Source organism: Perognathus longimembris, chromosome 8, assembly GCF_023159225.1.
Source record: "Perognathus longimembris pacificus isolate PPM17 chromosome 8, ASM2315922v1, whole genome shotgun sequence".
Classification (NCBI taxonomy): Eukaryota; Metazoa; Chordata; class Mammalia; order Rodentia; family Heteromyidae; genus Perognathus; species Perognathus longimembris.
The window spans coordinates 66,110,304-66,136,508 of record NC_063168.1 but is presented as its reverse complement, the minus strand read 5'-3'; the positions used below and the strand labels follow the sequence as shown (position 1 = coordinate 66,136,508).

Genomic DNA, 26,205 nt, shown 5'->3' with positions numbered 1-26,205 from the left:
CTGTGTGGCCCAAAGCAGGCGTGAGGTAGGGATGGAGGACAGGCAGGGAGCCGGCAGCCAGGGAGCACAGAACAGGGAGTGGAGAGCTGGGGCAGGGGCGGAGCTGGGCAGCCTCTCTGGGGAGGAGCTGGTCACATGGTCTCCCCCCTCCTCCCCCCACCCCTTCCTTTCCCTGCAGTCAGGAGGTGGTATGGGCCCAGGGCTGGGTGCTGAGCACTGAGGTAGAAGGTAAAGCAGGACAGAAGCTGCCCTGGAGTCGGCTCTGGGCCCTGTGGAGGGGGACCCTGCAAGCCAGGCAAAGCAGATTTCAGCTCTGCCCAGTGGCATGCCGGTCCCCTCCCTTCGGCACAGGTGGGGAGGGAGTATCCCGTGGAGGGTCAGGCAGGTGAAGAGGGACATGGAGACACAGGACAGATGGGACTGGGCGCCCCCAGCGCCACCCCATGGGCCCTGTGCTAGGCAGGAGCTGGGGACACCAGGCACTGACAGCAGAAAGCAGCTGGCCTGTCACCTGGAGTCCCCCACCCCCAGGGGTGGCACTTGGATCCAACTGAAATGGTTGGGAATCTAGTCCTGACCCCTCTGGATGTCTGTCAGGCAAGACAAAGGCAAGGAAGGAGAAAGCTGTTTTGTTAAAAATGATTGGTTCATTAAAAACTAGCTCTGGACACGAGGACTGTATCAGAGAAAGGCCAGCTAACATTCTGTGCGCGGTCAGCCCTCATCTCTGCCCGCCGCGCAGCCTGTGCCCGGTGCTGGGGACCCGGGAGGTGTCTGAAGCACCAGCCTGCTCTGGCACGCAGCTCCCTCTCCCCAGGCGGGTGGCTGCACGGAAGGCCGCTGAAGGAATGCAAACCCTGAGGACAGGCAAGAAGCCTGGGACAAGAAGACAGGACAGAAGCCTGCGAGCACGGTATCCTATGGAAAAGCAGTGCCCGGCTGGACACCCCCAGCCAAGCTCTGAAGAGGTCGCGAGTCACTTTGCTGGAAGCTGCAATCACAGACACTGTCTCTGGACCCAGAGGCCCACGGAGGCCCCAGGGCTGGCCAGCCTCCATCTTCCTATGAAGCAGGGCTGGGCCAACCTTCTTTCCCTGGAGCCGGAAACCAGAGGAGGCTCAGGAGCACATGGGCAGGCAGCCTGGGCAGTGGGGCTCTTCTGCTCAGTGTCTGCGTCTTGGGGCCTGGCCGCCATGTAGCCCAGCCCAAGCAGGCCAGGCTTCCTATGCTGGGCACAAGGGGGCTCAATGGGACTTCTCCCGGAAGTCCCCTCAAACATCACACCACCCCTGGGGGTCAGGCTCTGCTGGGCAGGTATCACTACATGTACTCACTCTCCCCTCTCTTGTGGCTGGATGGGGACAATGTGGGCTTTATTCCTATAGGGCCCTCTGCTCTATTCTGTAGGGATTCCAGGTAGAGCCTACAGCTCAGGACAAAGGGGAATGAGTGGTGTCGTCCTGGCTCGTGGGCCCAGCTTTCCGCCTCTGTCTTGGGGCATGGAGGTCCTGGCCCACTCACACACAGGCACCTGTTGACGGGGGGAGGGGGGGCAGCGCCAGACGCAGCACCCCGTGGGGGTCAGAAGAGGCTGGGAGAGGCCTGGGCAGAGGCATCATGGTCCCGGATGTACTGCAAGATGTCCATTTCGTCCATGGCTTGGATCTGCGGTGGCTGCTTCGGTGGTCCCGCCTCGGCGTTGGCTGGGCCCACCACCGGGGGCGCGGCTGGCTTCCGGAGCAGCGCGGGCTTGGCTGCCACTGGGGGCCTGGGCTTAGGCGGAGGCTTGGGTTTGGGCTCAGCCCCCAGGTTCAGGATCTGGTCCAAGTCTTCTTCCACTCTAGGGAACCAAAGGGGACAGCCCTGAGTGTCACTGTCCCCTTCAGAAGGAGGGAGACACCTCGCAACACCACTCCCCGCACGGGCACCGGGGTCCGGGCAGCTCCAGAGCCAGCCTCTCCGAGTCAAGAGCTTGCTGCTGTGCCATCAAGACCGGGAAGGGCTCCCTGTCCTCCACCCCACCGCGGGGGGCAGCGCCAGTTCCCGAGGCGCCTTAGCAGGCTCTTTAGGTGACTCCTCCCCAAAGGTGGCTCCCTCAGGGGACTTTCTCGCCAGTCCCCCGAGAAATGACTGCTCACTGCCTTGCACTAAGCCTCTGCATGTCATTCTCTCCTCGGGCCTTGTGTGCCCCTCTGGGGAGGTGCATCCAGGTCCACCTCGCAGGTCCTGGGGCCCCATGGAGGGCGGCGGCAAGGGGCAGTGCCTGGGTCTCAAGTGGGATGTCGGCTCCCGGTTGAGCACACAGCCCAACCAGGCTCACTGAGGCAGCTCAGAGCCAGGCTCTGAGCCACGATGCTGCAGGGTCTACTGCCCCCCCCACCCCCCCATCCCCCCACCCCCCGGCACCTGCCGGGCCACACAGGGGCTATGCGGAGCTCAGCAAGGGCTGGGGTAGCCTCACCCGGGGCCGGCTGAGACTCAGACCTCCGGCTGCCGGCTGGTGAGAAGGGTGGGTTGTGTGTTTTTGCCTGAGGCTGGCCTCACATCGGGATCCTCCCACCTCTGGCTCCTGATGTGGCTGGGACCACGGGTGTATACCGCGACGCCCAGTTAATTGACGGAGATGAAGGCTGGCTAACTTGTTATCGGCCTTGCCTTAAATGACGATCCTCCTGATCCCTGCCTCCCAGGCGTTTAGATTACAAGTGTGAACCACTGTGCCCAGCTTCACAGGATTCTTGTAAGGCCCACATGGAAAGGGCTTCACTGCAAATAGCCACGGGGGGCTGAGCAGAGATGCAGAAGTTATAAGGAGTGGCTGTCCTGCTGGCCAGACAGCGCCTGTGCCCGGTAGAGGCTGAGGAGACTTCCTGGAGAGGAAGAAAGGAGGACGGAGCCTGGAGAAAGGAGGATGGACCGCCAAGATCCAGAGGTGACGGTGAGAACAGATGGGCATCGCTGGATGGGCACTTCCTGCCCTGGGAAGAAGCTCATCCAATGCTGAACCAGGAGTGTGAGCCAGCTCAGACATCAGTGGGGCTGGAGAGGGGTGGAAATGGAGAGAAGGAACTAGAACAGCTCTCTTGCCCTGGAAGGCCTGGCAGAGCTTGCATGGACAGAGGAGCCCGGCGCAGTGTCCCCAGGGAGCTGTCTGCCAGGAACCAGCCACCGGGGGAGTGTGGCTCACCCTGGCTGCCTCCTGTGGTGACCCGAGAGAATCCAGAGTGGGGGAAAGGTATCCTCTTGGTCCAGACCCAGGGATTGATTGTCCAAGCTAGTCTCTAGAAAATGCAGCTAGCTGCCTTGGGCTCAGGGAGATATGTGTGTGTGTGTTCAGGGAGATGTGTGTGTGTGTGTGTGTGTGTGTGTGTGTGTGTGTGTGTGTGTGTGTTTCTTGGACAGGCTGCTTCTGGCAGTTTCGGCTGTAGACAACCTACTAGGTGCCGGAGCCCCTTATATCCTGCAGTGGAGGATGAGAATACCCAGGAAGAGCTCAGGGGGCCTGCTATCCTCAACCAGGGGATTTAGGAAGACAAGCGCAACTGAGAGGCCACAGGGCTCAGGCTTATGCTGCTTGGAAAAGCAGCTATGTAGAGCTGATCGTCGCGGCTGCAGCTGTTGAGGCAGGAGGGGCCCAAGCAGAGCCACAGTGGAGACGGCCATAGCTGCTCTTGGGATACAGATGGCTGCATCTGCTCCTCCTTCCCGAGCACCCAACTTCCCCTTCAGCTTCCAGCGTCATGACTGGGGTGAGTGTCAATAACCAGAGATGCAGACCCTCTTCCTCAGGTCTAGCTGGTGCGGTCAACCAGCGAGGGGTGAGAGTCCTGAGCTCATGCCTCCTACCCAAGCCCCAAGAGAAGACAGAACTCAAGGGATGACACTGGAGGCCAGGCCCTGGTGTGGATCCATGGTAGGAGGAAAACGAGGGCTTCTCTAATGCCACACTTGGTTCCCCCGTCCACACGCTGATCTCTGGGGCTAACATCAGACTGGATGGAGGGGTGAAAGCGTGAGTGAATGAATGAACGACTACTAGAAAGCCCCTTGTGATGAAGAGGCCCAGTGACTGCCTGAGTGGTAACAGGGCAGACTCAAAAAAACAACCGAAGATGGTCCTTGCTCTAAAGAAGCTAATTTTCATGACCAGATGTCTGTCAGCGTGGAGATTGGGACACTGGGACACAGGGCTCACATTCTTTAAGAAGAGTTTCCCAAGGTGCTGTGCGGGATGCTAAGAGGCAAGACAAAGGAATGGTCCCAGGGACCAATAAGAACCCGGGAAGGCAGCCTTGTGACTCCCCACGGTGCTGTCCATGCTCAGCAGTTTGAGAGTTGGTAGGAAATGGGTTCTGAATACACTGGATCAGTGAGGTCTCACCAGAGCTGCCCCTCAGGGGACAACCTGGCCACGTCGCTCCCTGGGACTAACTAGCATGTTTCCCCGTGCCTCAGTTTACCTCTCTAACAAAAAGCAGTAACGATCTTGGCTCCTTCCAGCCTGTGGGGATGTCAGCACTGAGAAGGCAGTATGAGAGCCTGAACAGATGCTAGGGGCCTTGGGGAGATGTAAATACAAGAAGCCATAGCAGTGACTCAGGCTTGGCGGGCACTTAGAGGGCTGTCTAATCGTCCGAGGCTGCTAACGAGGGGTACAGATGACAGCCCCCCTAGGACCCCGTGCTTCAGTGCCACATTCAGCCATTCCTGGAAAGAGGTAGCTTAGCTTCCCGAACATGGGCGGGCAAGCCCCTCTTCCTGCGGGGGGGGGAGGCATAGAGAAGGGGTGGAGACACGAATGCTAGCAGTGTGCTTTGCGCATGTTGCACAAGCAGAGACCCCCAGGCGGGGGGGGGGGGGGGGGAGGGGGGGAGGAACCAGCCCCTCCTCCAAATGCTCAGAGCCCACAGTGCAGGAGAGCAGAGGGGCCAGGACAGAGACGGGCAGAGGCGGTATCCCTGGGCAAGTGGCTGCTCAAGAGGGGCCTCTACTGTGGGCCACACTGCAAACAGAAGAGCAGCCAACATGTCCGGACAAGGCCTGAGCACAACCTCAGGGTAAGAGATTAGACCTCCAGTGGACAGGCCCTCTGCTTCGTTCCATACGGAAAAGTCACGCGCTACCAAAGGCCAGTTCTACTTGTTCCCAAACTCATCTAAGCTGGTTATACTTGCTTTTCGATTGTGTGATTTAATTTCTATTTTTGATTTAAACGACTAAAAATGAACGTGAAAATGCTGGGAATGTGGCTTAGTGGTGGAGTGTTTGCACAGCATGCACTGAGCCCTGGGTTCGATTCCTCAGTATCACATAGATAGAAAAAGCCAGAAGTGGCGCTGTGGCTCAAGTGGTAGAGCGCTGGCCTTGAGCAAAAAGGTGCTCAGGGACAGTGCTCAGGCCCTGAGTTCAAGCCCCAGGACTGGCCAAAAAAAAAAAAGTGTGAGAAATAAAATAAATGCCTGTACACATAGATGGCTTGTTCTCTCTGCGGACCCCACGGAGCTGCGCTGCTCGTCAACCTTCCTCCCCAACCCCACTGCCGCCTCTCAGCCATTCGTAGCCACCGGCCTTGGGCGAGCCCCTTCCCCCCGGCCAGCCCCTGACTCCAAGCTGGAGGCGTCCCTCAGGACGGTGTACCTGAACAGCTCGGCGGAAGCAGCCGCGCGGCACAGGCTAGAGGAAGGCCGTCCACTGTCGCAGGTGGCTGGCAGCAGTAAGGGGTCCCCCAGGGGGACAGCCCCGCCGAGGTCAGGGTCATCAAACAGCTTCAGGGCTGTGGGAGGGCAGGAGGCAGGATGGTCAGAGACGCCGCCTACCCCGTCCTCAGCACCTGGGGTGCAGGGGGAGATGCCAGGCCCAACCTCCCTGCACAGCGAGGGGGGGGGGGGCGGGGACACAGCAGCTCAAGGCCTCGCTCCAGTTCCTAGTCTTCTTGGGCTGCCTGCTGCTCTGAGGGGGGCAGTGGCCTCTTAACTCACTGTCCCAGGCCCCCCAGCCTCCGTGAAGCTGAGTCACTGAGCACCCTCATCACAGCCCTGTCTTCCATTAAGCAGGAATGAGGGCCACCCGTCAGCCAGGGCTCTGATCCCCAGGCTCACAGAGGCGGGGTCTCCCCCGACATGCTCCCGCCGGAGCTGCTCTGGCCTTTCCCTGGAGTGCCTTTCCTCACAGTCCTGGTATCTACCTGGAGGGCTTTTCTCCAGCAGGCTCGGCTAGCACTGGCTGACCTCTCAGGCCCCAGACTAGGCACAGCTCTGCCCGACTCATTCCCACCCAGGACATACGCCCTGTTGTTCTGGAGGAACCGGGGCTTCTGCTCAGTCCTGGTGCAAATGGATGCTGCTCTGCAATTATCAGGTGATGATGTGCTGTCTCCAGAGAGTCCTCAGGACAGGGACTTGGGTCCAGCTCTGGGTGGGCACCCACTAAGTACTAGCTGAATTACTAGGTGACATCAACTTCCTCCCAGTGGCAGAAGGTTGCGCCGGGCAGGGGTGGAGAAACCCTAGAGCTATGGGCGTTCCCTCCACCATCTCCGCACTGCGCCCTTCACCGGCGTTTATTAAAATCATGCCTGGTGCTGGTGGCTCACGCTTGTAATCCTAGCAACAGGAGGTTGGCTCTCAGGACCTGGGGCTTGTGGTTCAAAGCCAGGCAGAAACTCCATGAGACTCTTATCTCCAATTAACTACCAAAAAGCTGGAAGTGGAGCTGTTGGCTCAAGTGGCAGAGCACCAGCCTTGAGTTAAAAAAATAAGGGACAGCAACCCAGCCCTGAGTTCAAGCCCTAGTACTGGCACAAAAGAAAAGAAAGGAAAAGGAAGGGAAGGGAAGGGAAGGGAAGAAGGGAAGGGAAGAAGGGAAGGGAAGGGATGGGACCATCCAGTGTACCCATGGCCAGATGGGACCCTCCTCCAGGTGTTCTCCATAAGACATTTAGAATAAATAACAGCCCCAGAACGTTTCAGGCTGTGGGGACACCAAGTCTGACACCCGTCCTCTCCAGCAGAAAACCTGCAGGAGCCAAGTTAGCATCTGGTGTGGACAGAACAAGGATGAGACTTGCACTCTGTCCACAAGGACCCGTACCAGGGTCCAAAGCCTGCGCGGTGCCAGAGGGCAGTTGCCCAGGGCAGCAGGAACTCGCCCCGGGCCGTACTTACAGTCTCCAGGCAGCGGCTCTGAGGAGCTCGGGGAGGGCAGCTTTCTGCTTGGGCCAAAGAGCTCCCCATCAGGATCTACCTCCTCGTCGAAGATGGTGAGCCGGGGTGCGGGTTTGGGCGTCATGATCACTTCTGGGCGTTTCTTGGGCTTCTTGGAGCTGGAGATGAGACAGACAAAACCGAAAGTGGGGACGTGTCACCAGGGTCCAGGAGCCGCTAGACTCCCCCAGGTGCTGGGTCCAACTGGGGCCTACTGGTCACCAGAGGCAGAGGACTAGGCTGGAGGGGACACGGGAAGGCCTGAGGGGGCTGAGCGCTGGGCACGGGGAAGAACCAGCATCAGGAGGGAAGGGAGAAGCAAGCAGCCCCCGGCCAGACAGCTCCTCCAGAGGGAGGCCCGCTCAGGCCTCGGTCATCACACGCTCACGGGCCTCAGAACAAAACCTCTTTCCAAAGGTGGAGGCATCCCCTCAGCCAGCCCCCTCCCTCCAGGAAGCCCCCTGGGCTCAGCCCCCTGTCATCTTCAGGCCCCATGATGTCTGTGGTCACCACTCCCGGCCAGCCTGTGGAAGGAAGGAAGGAAGGAAGGAAGGAAGGAAGGAAGGAAGGAAGGAAGGAAGGAAAGACAGACAACAGATAGTATGACAGCATATCTCTAACTCACTTATTCTCCTTTATTCTAACAGGGAGCAAGATGGGTCCCTGATCAGTCACAGGGCCTATACTGGACAAGTCCTCCAATCCCTCTTCCCCGCCTGCCCCTCAGCCATCTGGAGAGCACCTTGCCCACTCTCCTGAGTGCCCCCTGCCACCCTCCTCCATCCAGAAGCTCAGGGCCCAGAGTCAGACCATCTACCAATCACTACACACAGAAAGTTCCTGTGTGTTGCAGCTGGAGCTCAGGGGAAAAGCCAGCCCAGCTGGAGGGCTTGGGGATGGCTTCCTGGAGGAGGCGAGATGGAGGCAGGGGACTGAGTGGTAGCAGGGTAGGCATAACGGCAGGGAGCTATCCACACACGTACAGCCCATGCTGCACAATAGGTGATGAAGCCCCTTGCTGATTTGCCCTGCAGCAGGGAGGGGGCCTGAGTCTGCAGTGAAAGGAACCGCAGTCCCCGGCTTCCAGTGAGCCTGTACTTGAACTTGTCCTCCACCCAGAAGAGGAGGCCAGCCCAGCACAGGTTCCACGAGGTAGGCAGGGGCTCCGGGGTAGGTGCAGGCATGTGTAAGCATGTTCACGCCGGTACACAGACTGTCGCTGCCCCGCTGTGTGCCTGACAGGAGACAGATGCGCAGACCTGGCCACGTCGCGGGCGGGCCTGCAGCACACAGCGAGAGACAGCAGCTGCTATGGCTGACAGCCTCCGAGCTTCGACTGGCCAAGAAAAGCAGGCTGCTCCCTGCAGCTCAGGCACTTCTGGTGACACTGACTGACACAAGAGCAGCCTCCTCTCGGGCCACCCAGGCGCCTGGTGGAGCCATTCCAGGTTCACCCGCCTCCCACAGCAGACAAGAGATGGGACCGGCTGCCCAGGATCAAAGTGCACAGGAGCTGGAGAGGCAGCCGGCTTGGCTGGGTCCAGAGAGAAGGCAGTGGAGACAGATACAAGACTGCTAGGTTCAAAGCCAGGGGGCCCTTCAGTTCCCTGTCCATGCTACAAAACACAGCACACTTTACAGGGTTTTTCCAGTTGGATAACACTCTCAGGCTGCCAACCAGTGACCTGAACTTCACCGCAGTGTTATCTGCCGGGGCATCGCAGGGGGTGTCCCCAGACAGGCGATCACCAGGCAAGGAGCCCAGCCCGGGGTCAGGGCGGCAGAGGACTGGATGGAAGGACAGAGCGGGAAAACTGAGCTCCAGCACAGGCTGGACGTGTGGACACGTGGGGGGACGGGCTTGGCACACAAGTGTGTAATAGCCTGGCAATGGGCAGCGCATGCAGTGGGCAAAGGTGAGGATTGTGAGGCAAATCGGGGGTGGGGGGAGGCTCTGGGGGTGGGTTCTGGCCATTGCTGAGGGAAAAGCAGCCAAGGGGAGGCAGAACCACGGATGACGTAGCCCACCGCCGTGCAAGCTCCTCAGCTGTCTCCGTTCCTGTTTGGGGCTGGAACTTGGGCTTGTACTCAGGGCTTATTGCTCTTGCTTAGCTTTTTGCTCAAGGCTGGTGCGCTACCACTTGAGGCACACCTCCACCTCTGGCTTTTTGCTGGTTAATGGGAGATTTGAAAAAAAAAAATCTCAAGGGTAGTTTATCTGCCTGTGCTGGCTTTGAACTGAGATCTTCGGATTGCAATCTCCTGAGTGGCTCGGACTACAAGCGCGAGGCGCTGGCAGCCTGTTCTAGTGTTTTCTTATCTGGGAAAGAGGAACAAGGCTGAGGCCAGGCAGAACTGCTCGGGAGCCGGTGTGCGGGGACCGCGGAGCAAGGTGGGCAGCGCGGGTCCCAGGGCTGCTTGATGCCCACGTTTCCCACCCAGCGCACTTTGGAAATGGTCCCCAGAGCCTCTCTCCCAACAGCCACGGCCTGACTCTCAAGCTCCTTCAAGCCCAACCTAGGCTCTCAGCAACCTCTATCCTCTTCTCGGGAGGTGGGTGACCTTCTCTGCATAGTGGGCGGGAGGGTGCACTGCCTCAGACCCACCATGTTCCAGCATCAAATCATATGGTGTCGGATGCAGGGGCTCCTAACCTCTGCCCGGCTCACGGGTCAAATCACCCTGAGACGAAATACACGAAGGGACAAGTGTCAAGCCACACAGAGAGAAGTAGAAATCCGACCTACAGCCTCTTTGGCAGTCACCCCAAATGGCCAAGATCTGATCCACCGCAGCCAGCGTTCCTGTCACCTCCACTTCCAATTCAGTGTGGCCTGCCAGAGAAAGCCAGCCCTCTTCCCTCACTTCCCACATGGGACACAGCAGGTCCTGCTTCTCGATTTCTCTCCTGACAGCCCTCAATGACAGTTTGGCTGAGCCATTCCTCCCGCCCATGCACGGCGAGGTCCTCAACCTGTGGCTTCAGCTCTCTGTAAACATAGGTGACTACACGGTCTCCTCTCTGGCGGTGGAGAACATGGACAGCCTTCGCTCACTCTCTTTGGGGTGGCCTTCGCTTATGTCTCTGCCAACACCCCCAGCACTCCAAATGCTGACACCACTAATGTCACAACCCAGAACTAAGTGGCTCTGCCTCTGTGCTTAACGCCTCTGTCATGCCGTGAATCAATGTTTGGATTGGGGCAGCCTCAGGCAGGATGATGACAGCCATCTATCTCTCCCAAGGTTCAACACAGTCCCCCCAAAGAATCACACCACCATAATCTCAGCAACAGCACAGTCCTGCAAGCAAGCCTGCTACCCGCAAGGGTGCAGGAGCATCTGGTGAGGTGTGTGCGCCCGGTCCACGCTGACACTAACAGGAAATGGGGAAGCTGCCTCTACACCCATGTACACTCATACACACTCACAAACACACACAGCCCTTTAGGGCGATCTGAAGTCGTGGACACATTGTACAATAACATTTTCTCCCTCCGGCTCCCTGGCCTGGACAGCATACCTGCCTTACAAAGGCAGCGGCCGTGGCTCTGAGAAGCCCAGCAGTCTGTGCCTCCCTCAGCTGGAGGAGGCCTGCTCTGGGGTGACCACGCATCCTGGGGTTCTGGTTTGGACCCTGGCCTTCTGCCAAGTGGCTCAGGAGCACTCGGAAGCGGAGCCTGAGGCTGGGGGACAGCGAGGAGCCCCCGTGCTGGCTCCTGTCTCAATGAGGCAGCTCTGCTTCAGATGGCTTTGTACAACAGCTCTGGATGACAGTCCTCTTGGATCCAAGACTTTGCTGCTGAAGTGAAAAAGGAGAAGCCACTATTCTCCACGTGGTCCCCCTGCCACTCATTCAAGCTGGATGGGAAGTGCCGCCGGGAGGAAGTGCGGCCATCTTCCTTACTCCTTTGGGACTGGCCAGGCCAGGGCCGGGCACCATGGAGATACCGACGAACATCAGGCCTGGTCAGCCATGCCACTGCCTTTGCTGTGGGAACTGATAACCGTGGGCCTCCCGGGAGGAAGAGGAACACCTGGGAGGGGCAGGGGGAGATGGGGAAGCAGAGCAGGGGAGGGAGGGCCCACGCTGGGCATGCCCTCGCTGGGGTTTGGGGGGTGGGGGGAGAGGGTGTCACAGGCATCACCCAGTCCTTCAGGGTGTGGTTTCTGGGCTCCTCCAGCATGCACTTTCACAGCACCCAGCAGGTGTCAGCTTGCTGAAACCAAGTCTGGGGCCGAGCCTGAGAATCTGCATCTCTGCCCAGCTCCAGATGGACCGTCTGAGGTACCATCCCCAGCTGCTCTCTGCTGTACTGGAGACATCAAGAGAAAGGCCCGGTGCCCGGACTCAGTCCCCAACTGTGGGAAAGAGAGCAGTGCTATTCATTCTGCAAGAGACACTCTAGGGGTACAGTGACAGAGCTCCTCGGGGAACAGGGCCGAAGGCCATCCCCATAGTTCCTGCCACAGCTTACCTAAGTCTGTGTGGTCTCCATTCTAAACAATGGGTCCAATAATCTGGGGACACCTGCAGTGCATCAGGCTTTGAAAACCACAGAATCCAAACAGAGCAAGCAACTTATACTAAAACTCAAGTGGTTCATTTTATAGAAAATGAAGCTAATTCTATATTAAAAGAAAAAAGACAATGAAGCACAGCATTCCCAAGAGATGTCAGCCACTGGCAAAGGCCACAGCTCAGAGAGCGAGGGAGGTCAGCCTCGAAGGCAGTGGGCACGCGAGCCAGCCTGTCCTGCAGGAAGCCACGTCGGCAGGGACCTGGACAGGGGCTCCCTGGGATTGGGGTGTGGGCTAGGGAAGAGCCAGGCCAGCAACCGGAGAAGCAGGAAGGCCTCCAGCTGGGGCATGTAGCCCACAAGAAGCCTGGGGTCCCCTCACCCCACCCTCTAACAGAAGCTTTGGGGACCTTGCTCGGGGCCCAATGGTCCAACAGAACAAAAACCACACGCGCGCAATCTGTTCGAGTTAGCGCTGGTGACGAGCACTGGCCTGGCTGGGTATAACTGACGGCAGGGGTGGGTTCCTTGACCCAGAAAGACCTAGCAATATAAGCTGAAAATACCAAATGAGGGAACAGCACACTTAACACTCAGATCTGGACGTATTTGTGGCGAAAGGACTTTCATCTGCATTTTCCATTTTTCTTAGTTGTATGTTATTTGAGTCAAGATGAAAAATGTTTCTGACAGGATTTCCAGCAGAAGGCAAAACTCTTAATGGTAGAACTTTAATGTTCTCAGAACCATGAAGACACTAAAGCAGGAAGTTAAAATACAAAACTACACAATGTGGCAATAAGACAAAAATCACACAGCAGAGTGTGAAATGGCACCATGTCTGCAGTGTTGTGGGTAGCTCCAGGGCAGGGTCAAAAGTGGCGAGACGGAGATGGGCTGGGGTGAGGCCTTTCGATGCTCTGCAAAGGTTAAATGACACTTCCTTTCCCCAATCAGAAGCAGGTTGAAAAGACAAAGAAAAGCCGGCTCAGCCCGCCTCCAGCTTTGTGCCCACCGCCGCTCCCACTACTGCCGGCAGCGCTGTCGTGGAGACACAGCGCCCCACTGTGGCCACCATAGGGAAGGGCTGGGCTGGTGTATGGAAATGGCTGCTTCAGGAAGCCCAAAGCCAGGCTAGTGTTCCCCACTAAAGGGTGAGGTGGGCAGACTAATGCAAGTCAGGGCCCATCTAGGTGACCATGAGAGACCTGAGGATAAACCTGTCCTCAAGACTGGGCTCTGGCCCACACCAAGCTTGGCTTGCTGTGTCCTTGATTTCCCCACCAGGAAAAGGAGACAACCCTAGGGCCCTGCCTACTTCTCCTATTACTGAAAGATGGAACTGGAAATGGTCTCAAGTGCTGGTTCTGTGGGCACTGGAGGCTCTTGCCTATATCCTAGTGACTCAGGAAACTGAGATCTGAGGCTTGAGGTTCAAAGCTAGCCCGGGCAGGAAAGTCTGTGAGATTTGGGTCTCTACTTAGCCACCAAAAAGCCAGAAGTGGAGTTGTGGCTCAAATGGTAGACTGTTAACCTTGAGCTAAAACGTTCAGGGACAGCACCCAGACCCTGAGTTCAAGCGCCAGTACTAGTGTGCGCATGCGCATGCACACACGTACATTCTACCTCTGCCATTGTAGGCTAAGTGAAGACAAGCTCCATTTCTACCCTAGATTCACAATGGGTCTGAAAAACAGTTCAGGGCTTCCCATAAAATGCAACGTGTAGGAAACGTCAGGTTTCTCAGGTGTTCTCAAAACTTGTTCCAATGTTATATGACATACATACACATATATGTATTCAGGGTCACAACATACAGTATTATGGTGGGGAGTGTATCAAAATGATTTCAGAAGTTCTGTCTCAAAGATAAAATGAGCTAAGGTGAGCTCATGCTAATTAGCTCAATCCGTGACATTTAAAAAGCTTTGGGAAAACATTCCTGACTGAGCAGGTAATGCCAACGGCTGTCACATGAGTGCTTACAGAAAATCCATCAAGAGCGGGAGTTTCTCCTGTGTGGAGTTCCTGGATGCGGGGCCAGAGTGCAGAGGCCAGGGCAACGGTCCCAGGCCTGCCTATGCACCCCCAACGCTGCTACTGTGACACGTGGCAAAGTCAAGGCAGCCCTTGCCAACCCCAAAGAGCCCTTTCCTACCCGTAAAAGGAGCCTCTTTGCTAAGTGTCCTTCAGTCACACGCTGGCATGAATCCCTGATGTTTCGAACTGGCACTCTACATGGTTACCCAGAACAAGAGCGGGGTTCAAACGACATCTTTTCCTAACCAAAATAAAGTCTGAGGCTTGCCCAGGATGGTAAGGAGTGGGTTTTACAGGCTTCTCCCGGCCACCCTCGCTGCTGTCCCTTGGGGTCTGACCTCTCTCCAGGGCGGCCTGGCTGTAAGGGGATGGATGGCCCCCGAGCCCTGGCACCTTCTCCCGGTGGGCATCGTCGTTCCTCTCCGCTGGCCTCACAGCTCACACCCCGTGCTTGAGCAGGAAGGCCTAAGTGGCACAGGCTGTGCTGTTAGGAGCTCATTCTGCACGTCACTTGGGCCTAATCTCCCTCTGATTCCTTAAGGGTTTAGTCCCTTCTGGAAGCAGGTCCTACAAGGCAGGCCACCCTCACCTATGTGCAGACTGAGACGGTGCCACGACAGGGAGAAGGGCAGGCTGGCCCATGGTCAGGATTCTGTAGAAGGAATGGGCCTTGCCGATCGCTAACTCTTGTGCAGCCTGGTTTATCTTCCAGACAGCCCAGAAGGTGGGCGCTATCAAGAGCTTGTTTGCACCAAGGAAAACCAAAGAGATAAACAGCCAGAGACACATGGCTGGCACGTGGCAGAGAAAGGGCCAAGCCAGAGATCGGCATCTCACACTTGGGTCCACCCCCCCCACCCCCCACCCCACCCCCCGTCCCGCTGTCTGACACCAGACAGGGCACATGGGCTCCGCAGGCTTGAGCTTCTAAATTCGCAAAATGGGATAATAACAGCTGCCTTCCAAGGGACATGGTGCATAAAGCGAAAGCCAAGCACAACATTCAGCACTTCATGGGTGCCCAGAAACCAGCTCCACTCAGGGCAGGCCGGGACCCACAAGTCAGGGGCCGGGGAAACCCTCTGAGCAGGGAGGGGCCGGTGCCATCTGAGAAGCCATTGCCTTCTGGGTGGAACACCTAGCCAAACTTCTCAGGCTGTGTCCCCAGGCTCTCCAGCCCCCTCACCCAGCACGGCACAGCACGGGGTGGTCCAGACAGTGGGGCTCAGGAGCAGCTCCCTGATTGGCTGAAGGCAGTCGGAGGGCCAGGCAAGGAAAAGGGGCACATGGCTGGCCCGCTTGTCTCCACACAGGTGTGTGCGTGCATGTGTGTGAGCACCAAGGGGACCGTGTCCGTGTGTGCACCTTCCCCCATTTACTCTACTTCCTTGCACCACGTGGGGTCACAATCCCCTCTACCTACAGGAGTCACGAGGACTGCCCACTGCCCTGGGGGGCGGAGCCAAGGGAAAGGCCCTGGGGGCCGCAGTCAGGGCACCAGGCACTCGGCTACAGGCAGGCCCGAGGGCCCCGTGCTGGGCAGTTTGGTCCAGCAGCCCAGGCTGTGCTGTCACACAGCCAACTCTACCAGGCCCCTGTGCAGTCTGGGACGGGGGACACGGCGACCAGGGAGGGACAGGGGCTACTTGGGTCCGGCCTCAGAGATGCAGGTGATACCCAGGTCAAGCAGAGCTGCATACTGGCTGCGGCCCTGGGGGACCCGGCGGGGCTGTTTCCAGAAAGCCCACAACCAGCCAGAAGGAAGCTGTGTGGGCAACAGACCTACCGCATAATGCCCAAAGGATCCAACGCTTCCTCCTCCTCCTCCTCCTCTTCCTCTTGCTTTTCCTCTAGAAACTTCTGGGCCTCCTTGCCCTTCAGGCTCAGGATGGAAGGCCCCTCAGCTGCTACTTGGTCCTGCTGCCCGAAGAAGTCAAAAGCCTCTTCCTCGTCCTGCGCTTGGCTGTCTGTGCCACTCAGGGTGGGGGCATCTCTGCTGGAGAGACCCCCAGCCCCCGGGGACCGGGTACCTGCGCAGGAAGAGAGAAGGAAGTTGTCAGAGTCCTCTGCCTAAGGTGGAGGAAACTCCTCACCACACCCCCGGGCCAGGATCTGAGGCTGAGGACTTCCTGTGGCTTCCTGGGATCAAACTTGGCCCCAGGGGAGGTGGCGAGTATGGGTGGGTGGGGGCGGCCCAGTGTGCGTGGCAGCTCCCCTGAGGATGGGTGCACTAGGGGCGCCTGAGGCATGGTCGCAAGGGGAACACTGGGGCCATGACAAAGTGGGGGCTTCTTTGAACCCCAACAGCCCAGAGCCAAATGCACCTCAATGAATGGTGAGACGCACCCGGCCACCGCAGAGTGACTGACACAGTTCCCTCCACTGGCCTCTCCTGACCTAACCACAGACGGAGACCCGCTCCCAGAGCCTGCGTGCTGAGACTACGATCTCAGGGAGTGCGGAGCGAGCTGGCGGAAGATTCCAGAACAAAGTGTGATCACTCTCTGGCAAGCTGGCTTAGATCAGTGTTCCTCCAAGTATGGGCCACAGACAGGTGTCTGTGTGAGGAAGAGAGAACAAGTACTCAGGAACTCCGGCAGCACAGCACTTCTTGGGAGTCATCTGTGACAGGCTGGGAACAAAAAGCTTGCCGTCCCCGCCCCCCAGGATGGTTTGAGACGCGTGGGCTTGGACTACTTGTTCATCTCTGTGCAAAGTAGTGACTGCAGAATTTATCTTTCCAAGCACTATTCAAAAATGCCACCCTGTAGGCAATACACTTGCAAACAAAAAAGTGTTCCTCAGTTCTGATACAGGATGTACTGGGTGGTCATAATTACACTGCATAATGCTAGGATGTTCTACTATTCCAAGGTGGAAATACCGCTTGCATAATAAGCACTCTACAGTTAAATACCACAAGGCCCTATGCAAGGAATCATAACGCCGCCTTCCTCATGAAGTTGGGTCACCCCGTCCCACCCCTCCATGAGTGGGGACATCCCAGCCTTTCTTCCCGACACGGATGTCCTTCACCGCTGCCTACGCAGCCCTCCACGGACAGAGTGGGAAGAGCTGGAGACGCCCAGCCAACAGGGCAGGAAAGACCCCAGGCCTGTGTGCAGGGCTCGGGACCGGGTACCGGAAACCTGGCTCCACACCCGAGTCCCACCCGCGCCCTGCTGTGCATCTTCCGGTTCTGCTTGCGTCCCCCAGCCTCACTTTTTAAAAAACTGATTTTCAACCAAGTGCTGGTGGCTGGCGTCTCTAATCCTAGTTACTCAGGAGGCTGAGATCTGAGGACCACGGGTTGAGGCCAGCCTGGGCAGAAAAGTCCGTGAGACGCTTATCTCCAAATAACTGTCCCAAAGCTGGAGGTGGGGCTGGAGATGGAGGCGGAGGTGTGGTGGCTGGTGGCGGGGGTATGGTAGCTGGTGGCAGGGGTATGGTAGCTGGAAGTACAGGTAGTGGGAGGGAGGAAAGACCGCGCACTGAACTGAGCCACATGAAAAACTGGTTTGCTGTCAGTTTTCTTTTGAAAGACAGCCTCTGTTCTCTGGAACTGAGAGAGCAGCAGAGGTCAAAGAAAAGCTCAGGTTAAACCACTGATCTGAAGTGGGAGAAAGTCAGTAGAAAATCAAGTACCACGAGTGGGGCTGCCTGTGGGCAAGGACCCATGGGGCAGAAGCTGCTGGGTGTGAATGCGGGGGGGGGTTGCTGAGGGGAGGTGGTTTACCAGGGTGGAGGTATCCTCTTAGCTACCACTTCTTGAGCGGTGGGCCCCACTGGAGGTGTTTCACGTGTACAAGCTCACCCAACTCTCACGATCTCTAACCCACGAGTGACTTCCCCACCTTACAGATGAGAGAGTAAGTGGGTGGGGGGGAGGGAGGGAGGGTTGAGGTCTCTATTACCAGGGGCAGGGGAGCTTAATCACACCCACAACTCTGTGGGAGCACAAGGGAGAGCAGGGTGTCTGGAGGCACAAGCCAGGTTGTAGTAGCACAGCTTTCCCAGACCCCCTGCCTCCCCTCTGCCCCGGGGCCTGGCTGGCATGCGCATGGATGTGTGTGTGACGGGAGGAAGGGCATGGCGGGGCCACACTAGCAAAGAACGCCCTGTATGAGCCCTTCTGGCCCTCCGGTGGTCCGTCTCTCAGGGATGGCCTCTTCCTCCCACTGCCTCAGCGGGGTGGCTGGAGCGTCCGGGCTGTCGGGGGTGGGGAGACAGGCCACTGTGGACCCATCGCTTCGTGGCCAGGGCAGACCGCAGGGGTGTGGGAGGGAGCCTCAGGTACCTAGGAATTCCAGCAGCTCTGGGCTGCTGGCCAATTGGGCATCCTTGGCGATCCAACGGAGAATCTCATTGAACATGACTCTCCTTTCCCGGATGTCAGATTCCCCCACAAACAGGACCTTCCGGGGCAGCGGGGGCAGGCTGGCTTCCGGGTAGCGGCTGCTCAGCTTCTGGTAGAACTCCTCGATCTCGCTGTACTTTCTGGAGACCTGGAGTGAGGGAGGCGTGAGGTTTTTCCGAGCGAATGGTCCGATGCTCAGCTGGGGCCCCTGCTGCCCCCCACCTGCCTGCCTGCCTTGGGCTCCAGTCCAGTGAGTGGGGAGCCTTAGAGGCTCAAAGGGATGATGCAAACAACACATGGGGTGATCCCAGATACTAAAGACCTTTGATTCAGGGTCCTTGCCTGGCCTGTAGGTGACCATGGCTGCTGCCTGCATCCGGGGTTTTCTGTGCATTTGTGAGGCAGTCTCAGCACCTGACAGGATGTGGGGGTCCCCCTTTCTCAGCACAGACCTCCTATTCTCTCTCCCATGGACTAGCCACAGTCCAGCAGGGCCGCCACACATGGCGCCTGCCACCGCCAAAGCCGGTTCGCTGTCTGATGCGAGCACTTGCAGCTCCTGCGAGTCCGGCCAAGCGGCTCCGGACTCCACGGCTGCTGTAAAATGGTCCCGAGCACCCTCTGAGTCCCCAAGAGCAGCTCTGCTCTCTGCCAGGCCACAGGCGGGCCGCCCCCTCGTCAGCCCCTTCACCACTGCTAGGCAGCCAAGGCTTCCTTTCTTCCTTTTCTGGTTTTCTTTTGATCCTAGGGCTTGAACTCAGGGCCTGGGTGTTGTTCCTGAGCTCTTCTGCTAAGGGCTAGCACTAGCACTCTACCACTTGAGCCACAGTTCCACTTCCGGTTTTCTGGTGGTTAAATGGAGATGAGTGTCTCATGGACTTGTCCTGCCCAGACTGGCTCAGAACTGTGATCTTCAGATCTCAGTCTCCTGAGTAGCTAGGCTTCTGAGCTATCGGTACCCAGGTCTAGGGTTCCTTTCTTTACTTTTGATGCCCTCTCCCACATATGCAGCGCATAGGACACCCCAGGATTGTAGGTGAGCGGCTACAATGCAGTGGGCTCTGTGGTCTCAGAGAGGTCACCTGCCCTAGGCTCCGACCACAGCCCATAGCCCCCCTGTCCTGACTCTTCAGCATGGCCCTACTGAGTCTGTGGCAGCATTAGGGACGAAGGTAAGGACAACCTGCACTGCCAGGGCTGGTCTGCAACTGCTGCACCCCCTTTAGCTTGCTGGTATGTGGCTACACAGGAGCATTCCCTGGGTACTCAGGTCTCTGGGAGGCTTTGTGGATCCGTGGGGGTTTGTCTGGACTCCCCTCATCTGGCTAACAAACCACCACCCACCATACATACACCTTGAGAGATCTACACTTTTCTAGAGTATTTCATGGGCACCTGAGTTGTCCTGAGCAACTGGCTGTGGGGGCTGAGCGCCCCCTGCTGGCCTGACGGCTCCATGCAGGCTCAGCAAGACAAGGCTCTAAGCCTGGCTACACCGCATCCAGGGACCACACCTATCTGTGTTCCAGCAACAGCAAGGAGACAAACAAGGAGGTGAGATGAGGTGTCACTGTTACCTGGTGTTCCCCACGTGCTGGGCACTGCTGCATGCTGGGAAGACAGCAATGGTGCCCCTCTACCTTCCATTGCAAGCACACGCACGCCTGTGCCATGCGCACACACAGGGCGTCTGACCCCCTTGGATACAAGTGCCCCTTCCTTGGCTTTGCCCCAGGGCTAGCAATTACATGCATGCTTACATGAAAAAACACACCATGCTCATGAATCCCTTTTTGCTAAATCAGAAATTCCAAAGAGATTACCGATATGTGGGGGGTATGCAACTTGGGGCTAGAATAGCAGATCCTATGGGAAGCCGTGAACTTTCCTCTTCCTTTGTGGGGACGTCAAAGTGTCTGAGAAGATCGTGCATGTGCACAGGCTCAGGTGCATACACGCATGCACACACACGAGCATATGCTCCACAGGGCCTGGCATTAGCGGTCAGGGCAGTGTGGCATGCCCCTTGCACAGGAACCAAGGCTGGCTTGGGGCTCCCCAGAGGCTGGGGGGGGGAGGGGGGAGGGGCTGCCTCTCCCTTGCGCCCAAAGCTTCCATCACTCTTGGGTGCTCTCTTCTTCTGTTCCCGTCCTTAAAGACACAGCTGTCCTGAGCTCCTTCCTGGGTCAAGTCAGATTACCAGGAGCTGCAAATGGCTCCCCCAGAGCAGAGCCACTGTCCGCATAGCACAGACCAAGAAACACCAGCTGCTCACCCAGAGTTGCTCCCAGGAGCAAACATCACAGCTTTACTGTTTTAGATTTAATATCACCAGCACTATGTTGATTTCCCTTTTTGCCCTGGCTGCCAGCAAACTCACAACAGATTACTCCCTTATGTACTGCCCGACTCTGGTGCACTTTCACCGATCCTAAAATCCGCTGTGTCTTCCCTGGTCACCAGGTGCAGACCCTCTTTATAGCAGACCCAAGTAAGGTCGTGTGGATCTTGACCCTGATGGAAGTGCTCTGCTCCCTTGGCCCGTGACTCTGCCAGTGTCCGGCTCCTTTCCTTCCCCTCTTCTTCTGTGGACCCTGACCTGCACGCGGGCTCAGGAGTTCCTCTCAGCCCTTCTCCTTCCTGCCGCGTCTCTCTCAACCTGCCTTCGTCCTGGACTTCCAACATCACCTCCAAGCCGGTGTCTCCAGACCTGCGTCTTCCCCTGGTTCTGGGTTTGAGTTTCCTGCATCCATGTACCGGCTGACCCTGCACCTTCCACACACGCCTCCCTTGGACCTGCTCTTCCACGCCGCTCTTGGCTGTGGCCCTAGGAGCAACCTGTTGTAAATACGGACACTCTCTCCCTGCCTTCCTTCCCAAAGGATGCGGGCCGGCAGCTGCATGTCCTCGTCATGGAGCTCACTGTACAGGCTCTGAACCAGGCTCCCTGCCTGGACCTACCCCATCCCATCCAGCTCCAGATCGTCACGGCACTGCCCTGCTTACCGCTCCTTTGGCTGTAAGACAAGTCCCTGCCTGCATCCATCCTCCCCTCCTCTCGCTTCCCAGAGCTTGGGACACCGCCCTCTTCTACTGCTTAGCATGATCTATTCTCTTCCAAGAAGGTTCTAGAATCCTTTCCTCAGGGGCGGGCGAGGGGCTCATGAATTGTACCTCACTCCTGGGTTCTCTCAGGGGACACTCAGGCCCCCGGGGAGCCTGTCACCTACAGCCTGATGGGCAGGTGTGTGTGGCCCCCCGGCTCCAGAGCACCCTGGCCAGGGCCCCCCCACTCACCAGGAACTGGACGACGTCGTCAGGCCTGTGCTTGGCGGACTTGAAGGCGGCCAGCCGGGTGACCACCAGGACCTGGTACTCCACGTGGCCGGACAGCATCTTGCCCCGCACCTCCTGGTGCTGGGGCACCGTCAGGTCCAGCCCCGTGTGCGCATTCTGAACCTGCCTGCCAGGGGGAAAGAAGGCAAGGGAGGCTCAGGGTCCGGTGCGACCTGGTGAGCCTTGGTTCTAGAACGTTCTTCTGGACATTTGCCAGAGCATCTGCCCAGCCACGCATGAGCCCCTCATGAAGCCTGGATCCCAGGGCCAGGCTCAGGGACAAGGTCTGTGCCCAGCAGGAAATGGACAGAGATGGGCCTTGCTGAAAGTCATGAACAGCGAAGTGCTCTATGTAAGCTGGGTGAGCGAGTTTTGCCCAGTTTGTGGGGTGGCCTCCTGGAGGCCCCACACAGATGGAGGGAGGGGGTTCAGGCCTGTGCGGAAAAAAAACAGGACAGAACAACTCCCAGGAGCCTGGAGGAAAATGTGCATGCCCTCAGCTAGCCAGAGGGCAGGGGACTGGCCACACAGCCTGCCCAGCTGGGGAGCTAGAGTCACCAAGGAGGCGGCAGGACAGCAGCTGGCTTCCTCCTCCTTGGAATGGTCTCTCGGAAGTGACAAAAGACATCAGGTGCGTTCCTCACCCTGTGTAAGGTGAGCTGCAGACAAATGCACGCCGTGCCCAGTCCCTGCCAGGATGCGCTGGGCTCTTCTTGCAAGACAAGGTCTGCCGTGCACCCAGCAGGCCCCACAGAAGTCGGGTGAGGCTCCAGGCTGGGAGGAGCTTCTGGGGCGTGAGCAGGCCTGGCCTGGCCTTTCTCTCCCTGGAGTTCCATCCATCCCAGTCCACCAGGTGCCCGACCCCCTACATGGATTCCAACATGTCACCACCACGATGCCACTGTCGCCCTCTGGAGTGGCCTGTACAGATGCATTGGTGTAATGTGTGTGCATGCAATGATACACCAGAAGCACAGCCCCCCAGGAAAGCCTTGCTGACCTGGCCCCACATGAGGAGGTATGACAACTGCCAGGGTACATGTTTGTCAAGTAAAAACACCAGTGAAGTTGCCGGGCACTGGTGGATTACGGCTCACGCCTGCAATGCTAGCTACCCAGGAGGCTGGGGTCTGAGGATCGCAGTTTGGAGTCAGTCAGGTAGGAAAGTCTGTGACGCCTATTTCCAACAAACGACTAAAAGAGCCACAAATGGAGCTGTGGCTCAAGTGATGAGTGTGGCATTGAGCAAAAGCTGCTCAAGGACAGAGCCCTGGCCCCCCAAAACAAAACGAAAAACCACCAGTGGGGGCTGGGGATATAGCCTAGTGGCAAGAGTGCCTGCCTCGGATACACAAGGCCCTAGGTTCGATTCCCCAGCACCACATATACAGAAAAACGGCCAGAAGCGGCGCTGTGGCTCAAGTGGCAGAGTGCTAGCCTTGAGCGGGAAGAAGCCAGGGACAGTGCTCAGGCCCTGAGTCCAAGGCCCAGGACTGGCCAAAAAAAAAAAAAAAAAAAACACCACCAGTGAACCCGCTCCCGGGCACACCTGGGACATAAGGGAGGCTAAGGTGGTGGGGAGGGAGGTGGACAGGGGAAGCTCCCAAAGGAGGGCCACCGCTCAGAAAGTCAGGGAAGGAGGCCTCAAGGGAGTGGCTTGTCCAAGGCCTCAACCCTGGGTCAAGGGTCAGCCCCAGGCTGCGGCAGAGCAGAGCCCGGGAGGCCTCTTCCAGTGTCAGGGAGAGGCCTGGGTGTGATATATGGGAAGTGACAAGAAGGCACCTGAGGTGGGGGGGGGGGGGAAGGAGGGTGGTGGTGGGTAGGAAGCTGTCTATGGTGGAAAGGAGACCAAAGAGGACCCCAAACCCTAACTGGATCCTCCTCTGGCCCAGCTCCCTGCTACAAGTGTCTCCTGCCAGACTGGACTGCGTCGTGAGCCGCCCTCTGGGATCCCACCCTCTTTCCCCCAGCTCAATCACTGCCTCTGGCCTCAGTCTCCAACCGCTGTCCTAGGGCTGAATTGGCCTGGAACCGTCCCTGCCTCTGTCACTCCTGTGCCAGGCATCCCAGCCTCAAACATGCCACCAGGTGCCCCCAAAACCCACCCACTTCAGCCACGGCAGGCTGGGCAATGTACGATTAGGGTTCTCAAAGTGAGGTCCAGGGACCAGCATCCGTCCTCGCTGCAGAACCCGTGAGAGAGGTCCAGGCAGGCCTCTGAGCCGCAAGCCCAGGGCGCCTGGCCATCTTCCTTTTAACAAGCCTTGGACCACGGTTCTGATGAATCTGAGCAGAATTCACTGGGCTCTCCATTTCCCCAGCGCTTAGGAACACGTCCTCCATGAAAGACCGGGGAGGAAACAGTTTGAATGGGAGTGCGTTCCACCTCAGTGGCTGCCACTCAACTCTGCCTTTGAAGTGCCAAAGGGAAGCAGAGCAACCACAGAAGCCACAGAGCAACCTTCAGCCCACTGCCCCCGGAGGGGGCCTACACAACGGGATGAGACTTGGGATCTCGGTGATGCTAAACCCACAAGGGGGGTGTTGCTGCATGGGTACGGTTTCCTCTGATCTCATTCATCTACCTCCCATCATCATCCTCTCTCCAGGTGATCTTGTCCAGGCTCAAGGACTTGAATGCCTTGAGCCAATGGTGCCCCAATTCCTACCCCAAATCCAGATCTTCCCTTCATTTCACCCCCTTCCCGCCTCCTTCTCACATCTCTGCCAACCGCCAGCTGCTCCTTACACGCGCCCTGTCTAGGTGAACGTCGATTCCCCAGTCCACATCCGTGCTTCCTACCCAGCCTCTCCTCCTGGTTAGCAGACGCCCACGACAGCATCCTGGGGCCCAAGCGGCACAGCTGGTCTTGACCCCTCCTGTTCTCGCCATCAGCAAGCCAGAATGCTCCATCTCCAGAACACACCCAGAGCCCTTGGCTTTCTTGCCCTCTCTGCCCCATCACTTCGGGCCAAGCCATGACAGGCTCCCCGTGGATTCCTGCGAGTGTCTGCACAATGGTCTGCTTGATGTGGGGTCAGCACTCATTGCAGCCACTAGACGTGTCTCGGCTCTGGATTCCCATGGCCCGCTTGTCCCCTATCCTTAAGCCCACCCCTTTATCACATCACCAAACACCTCCCAGGCCCCTCCACTCTGCCACTGGCCCCTGGTTTCTTCTCAGCCAAGCACGTACTTTCAGGACGCCTTTTCCCCGGCTTTCTCCCTCCGGAGCTTATGAGGGAGCAGTAGACGCGCCAGCCTATCAGGCAGAGCAGGCCAGGAGCAGGTTCCCCGTGCCAGCAGGGCTGTACCTGGTGACATGCAGGTACAGTGTGGCCCTCACGGAGGGGAGACCTCAGCACCCAAGGCTGGAGGAACTGAGAGGGAAGGGCCAGCAGCGGATACGCTGGGACCTGCAGATAGGAAACCTCCACTTGCAGAAAAGCAAACTGAGGCTCAGAGAGAGGAACAGACAGACCTGGGGCGGCCCTGCCTGCGCTGACAGGTACCACCTGCGGGCTGGGCAGGTTCCAACCTTGGGGCCCCACACACAGAACCACGTGTGTTTCTGGACTGAGAGTCTCAGCAAGTTCCTTTTGCATCTGGAAGCCTCGCATTTGGGTGAGGCAGCTCGGGCTGATCACATGAGAAACTGGAGACATAAGCACACCCATAGCGCAGTCCTTCCTTTACTATTTCAAAGGGGGGTGGGGGGAGGAAGGGTAAAGAAACTCTTCTAAATAAAACCACATTCCCACCCCCCACCCCTTGCCGGGCTCCATCTTGACTGGTTCCTCCAGGCCTGGACGCCCCCCAACCCCACTCCCCCAGGGCCTTCACGGTAACCTTCGCCCTCTCCTGAGCTCCCGCCTGGCACAGCACGCCCCCCCCCACGTTCCCATGGCAACCACAACTCAGCCCCCCCTCCCCACCCCGCACGGCCGGCCAGCCCGCCCCGCAGGCCCCCGGGCAGGGCCGGTCCGTCCCGTCCATCGTCCACCCCGTCCCAAGTGCCCAGCACCGGCCTGGCACACGCCCCGAGCCCAAGAGGCGATCGCGAGCCCCCGGGAAGGCGGGCAGCGGAGCCGCCCTCCGCGGCCGGCCCCGGGACGCGCCACCCCCCCGCCCCCCCGCGTCCTGGAGGGAGTTCTTGGCTCCTCCTCGGGGCCTCAGTTTCCTTTTTCGTAAAACGTAACCACCCCTCCCGCTGGGCCGGGGTGGGGTGAGGAGACCCCGTCGGAGAAGCGGCCGGGGACGCGGGGGCCCGCCCGGAGGTCTGTCGGGCTCACCTGGAGGTGACGAGCACCGCTGGGGACTGCATGTCGGCGGCGGCGGGGCGGCGGGGCGGCGCGCGGGCGGCGGGTGCCCGGGCGCGCGGTCACGCGATCCGGCGGGCGGGCGTCCCCTGTGCGTCGCGGCGGCCCCGCCCCGCCGCGCTCCCCGCCGCCCGCGCGCGCCCCCTGGCGGCCACGGCCGGGAGCGCCGGCGCAGCGGAGGACTGGGCTCCGGCTCGGCGGGGGGGGGGGGGTGGGGGGGTGGGGGCGCGGAGGGAGGGCAAGGAGGAAGGAGGGAGGGAGGGGGAGGAAAGGGGGAGGGGGAGCGAGGTAGGCCTTGGAGGCCTGGGATCAAGGTAGACCTGTTCCCTGGGCGGGGATGAGACATTCAGTGGTGTCCCCTGATGGACCGGGAAGAGACCAGCTGAGCCTGGAAGACCGGCTATCAGATCACCACTCCTCCCGCCCTGCT

The 26,205-nt window shown here is 58.6% G+C and overlaps 1 protein-coding gene across 2 annotated transcripts; it reads right to left on the bottom strand.

Moving 5' to 3' along the window:
* Positions 1–8: 8 nt before the first annotated feature.
* Hs1bp3 (HCLS1 binding protein 3) lies at positions 9–25,836 on the bottom strand. Of its 2 annotated transcripts, none has more exons than XM_048353380.1 (7): positions 25,749–25,836; positions 21,417–21,582; positions 18,060–18,267; positions 15,549–15,792; positions 7,164–7,321; positions 5,638–5,773; positions 9–1,840 (listed from the first exon to the last, which is right to left on the bottom strand). In XM_048353380.1, exons 1-7 carry the CDS (start codon positions 25,778–25,780, stop codon positions 1,582–1,584), a joined length of 1,203 nt encoding a protein of 400 aa, XP_048209337.1. In that variant the 5' UTR covers positions 25,781–25,836; the 3' UTR covers positions 9–1,581. The 2 variants fall into 2 exon arrangements, with proteins under 2 accessions (XP_048209337.1, XP_048209336.1); XM_048353379.1 differs by lacking the exon at positions 25,749–25,836 and adding an exon at positions 22,456–22,557.
* Between the last annotated feature and the right edge of the window lie 369 nt (positions 25,837–26,205).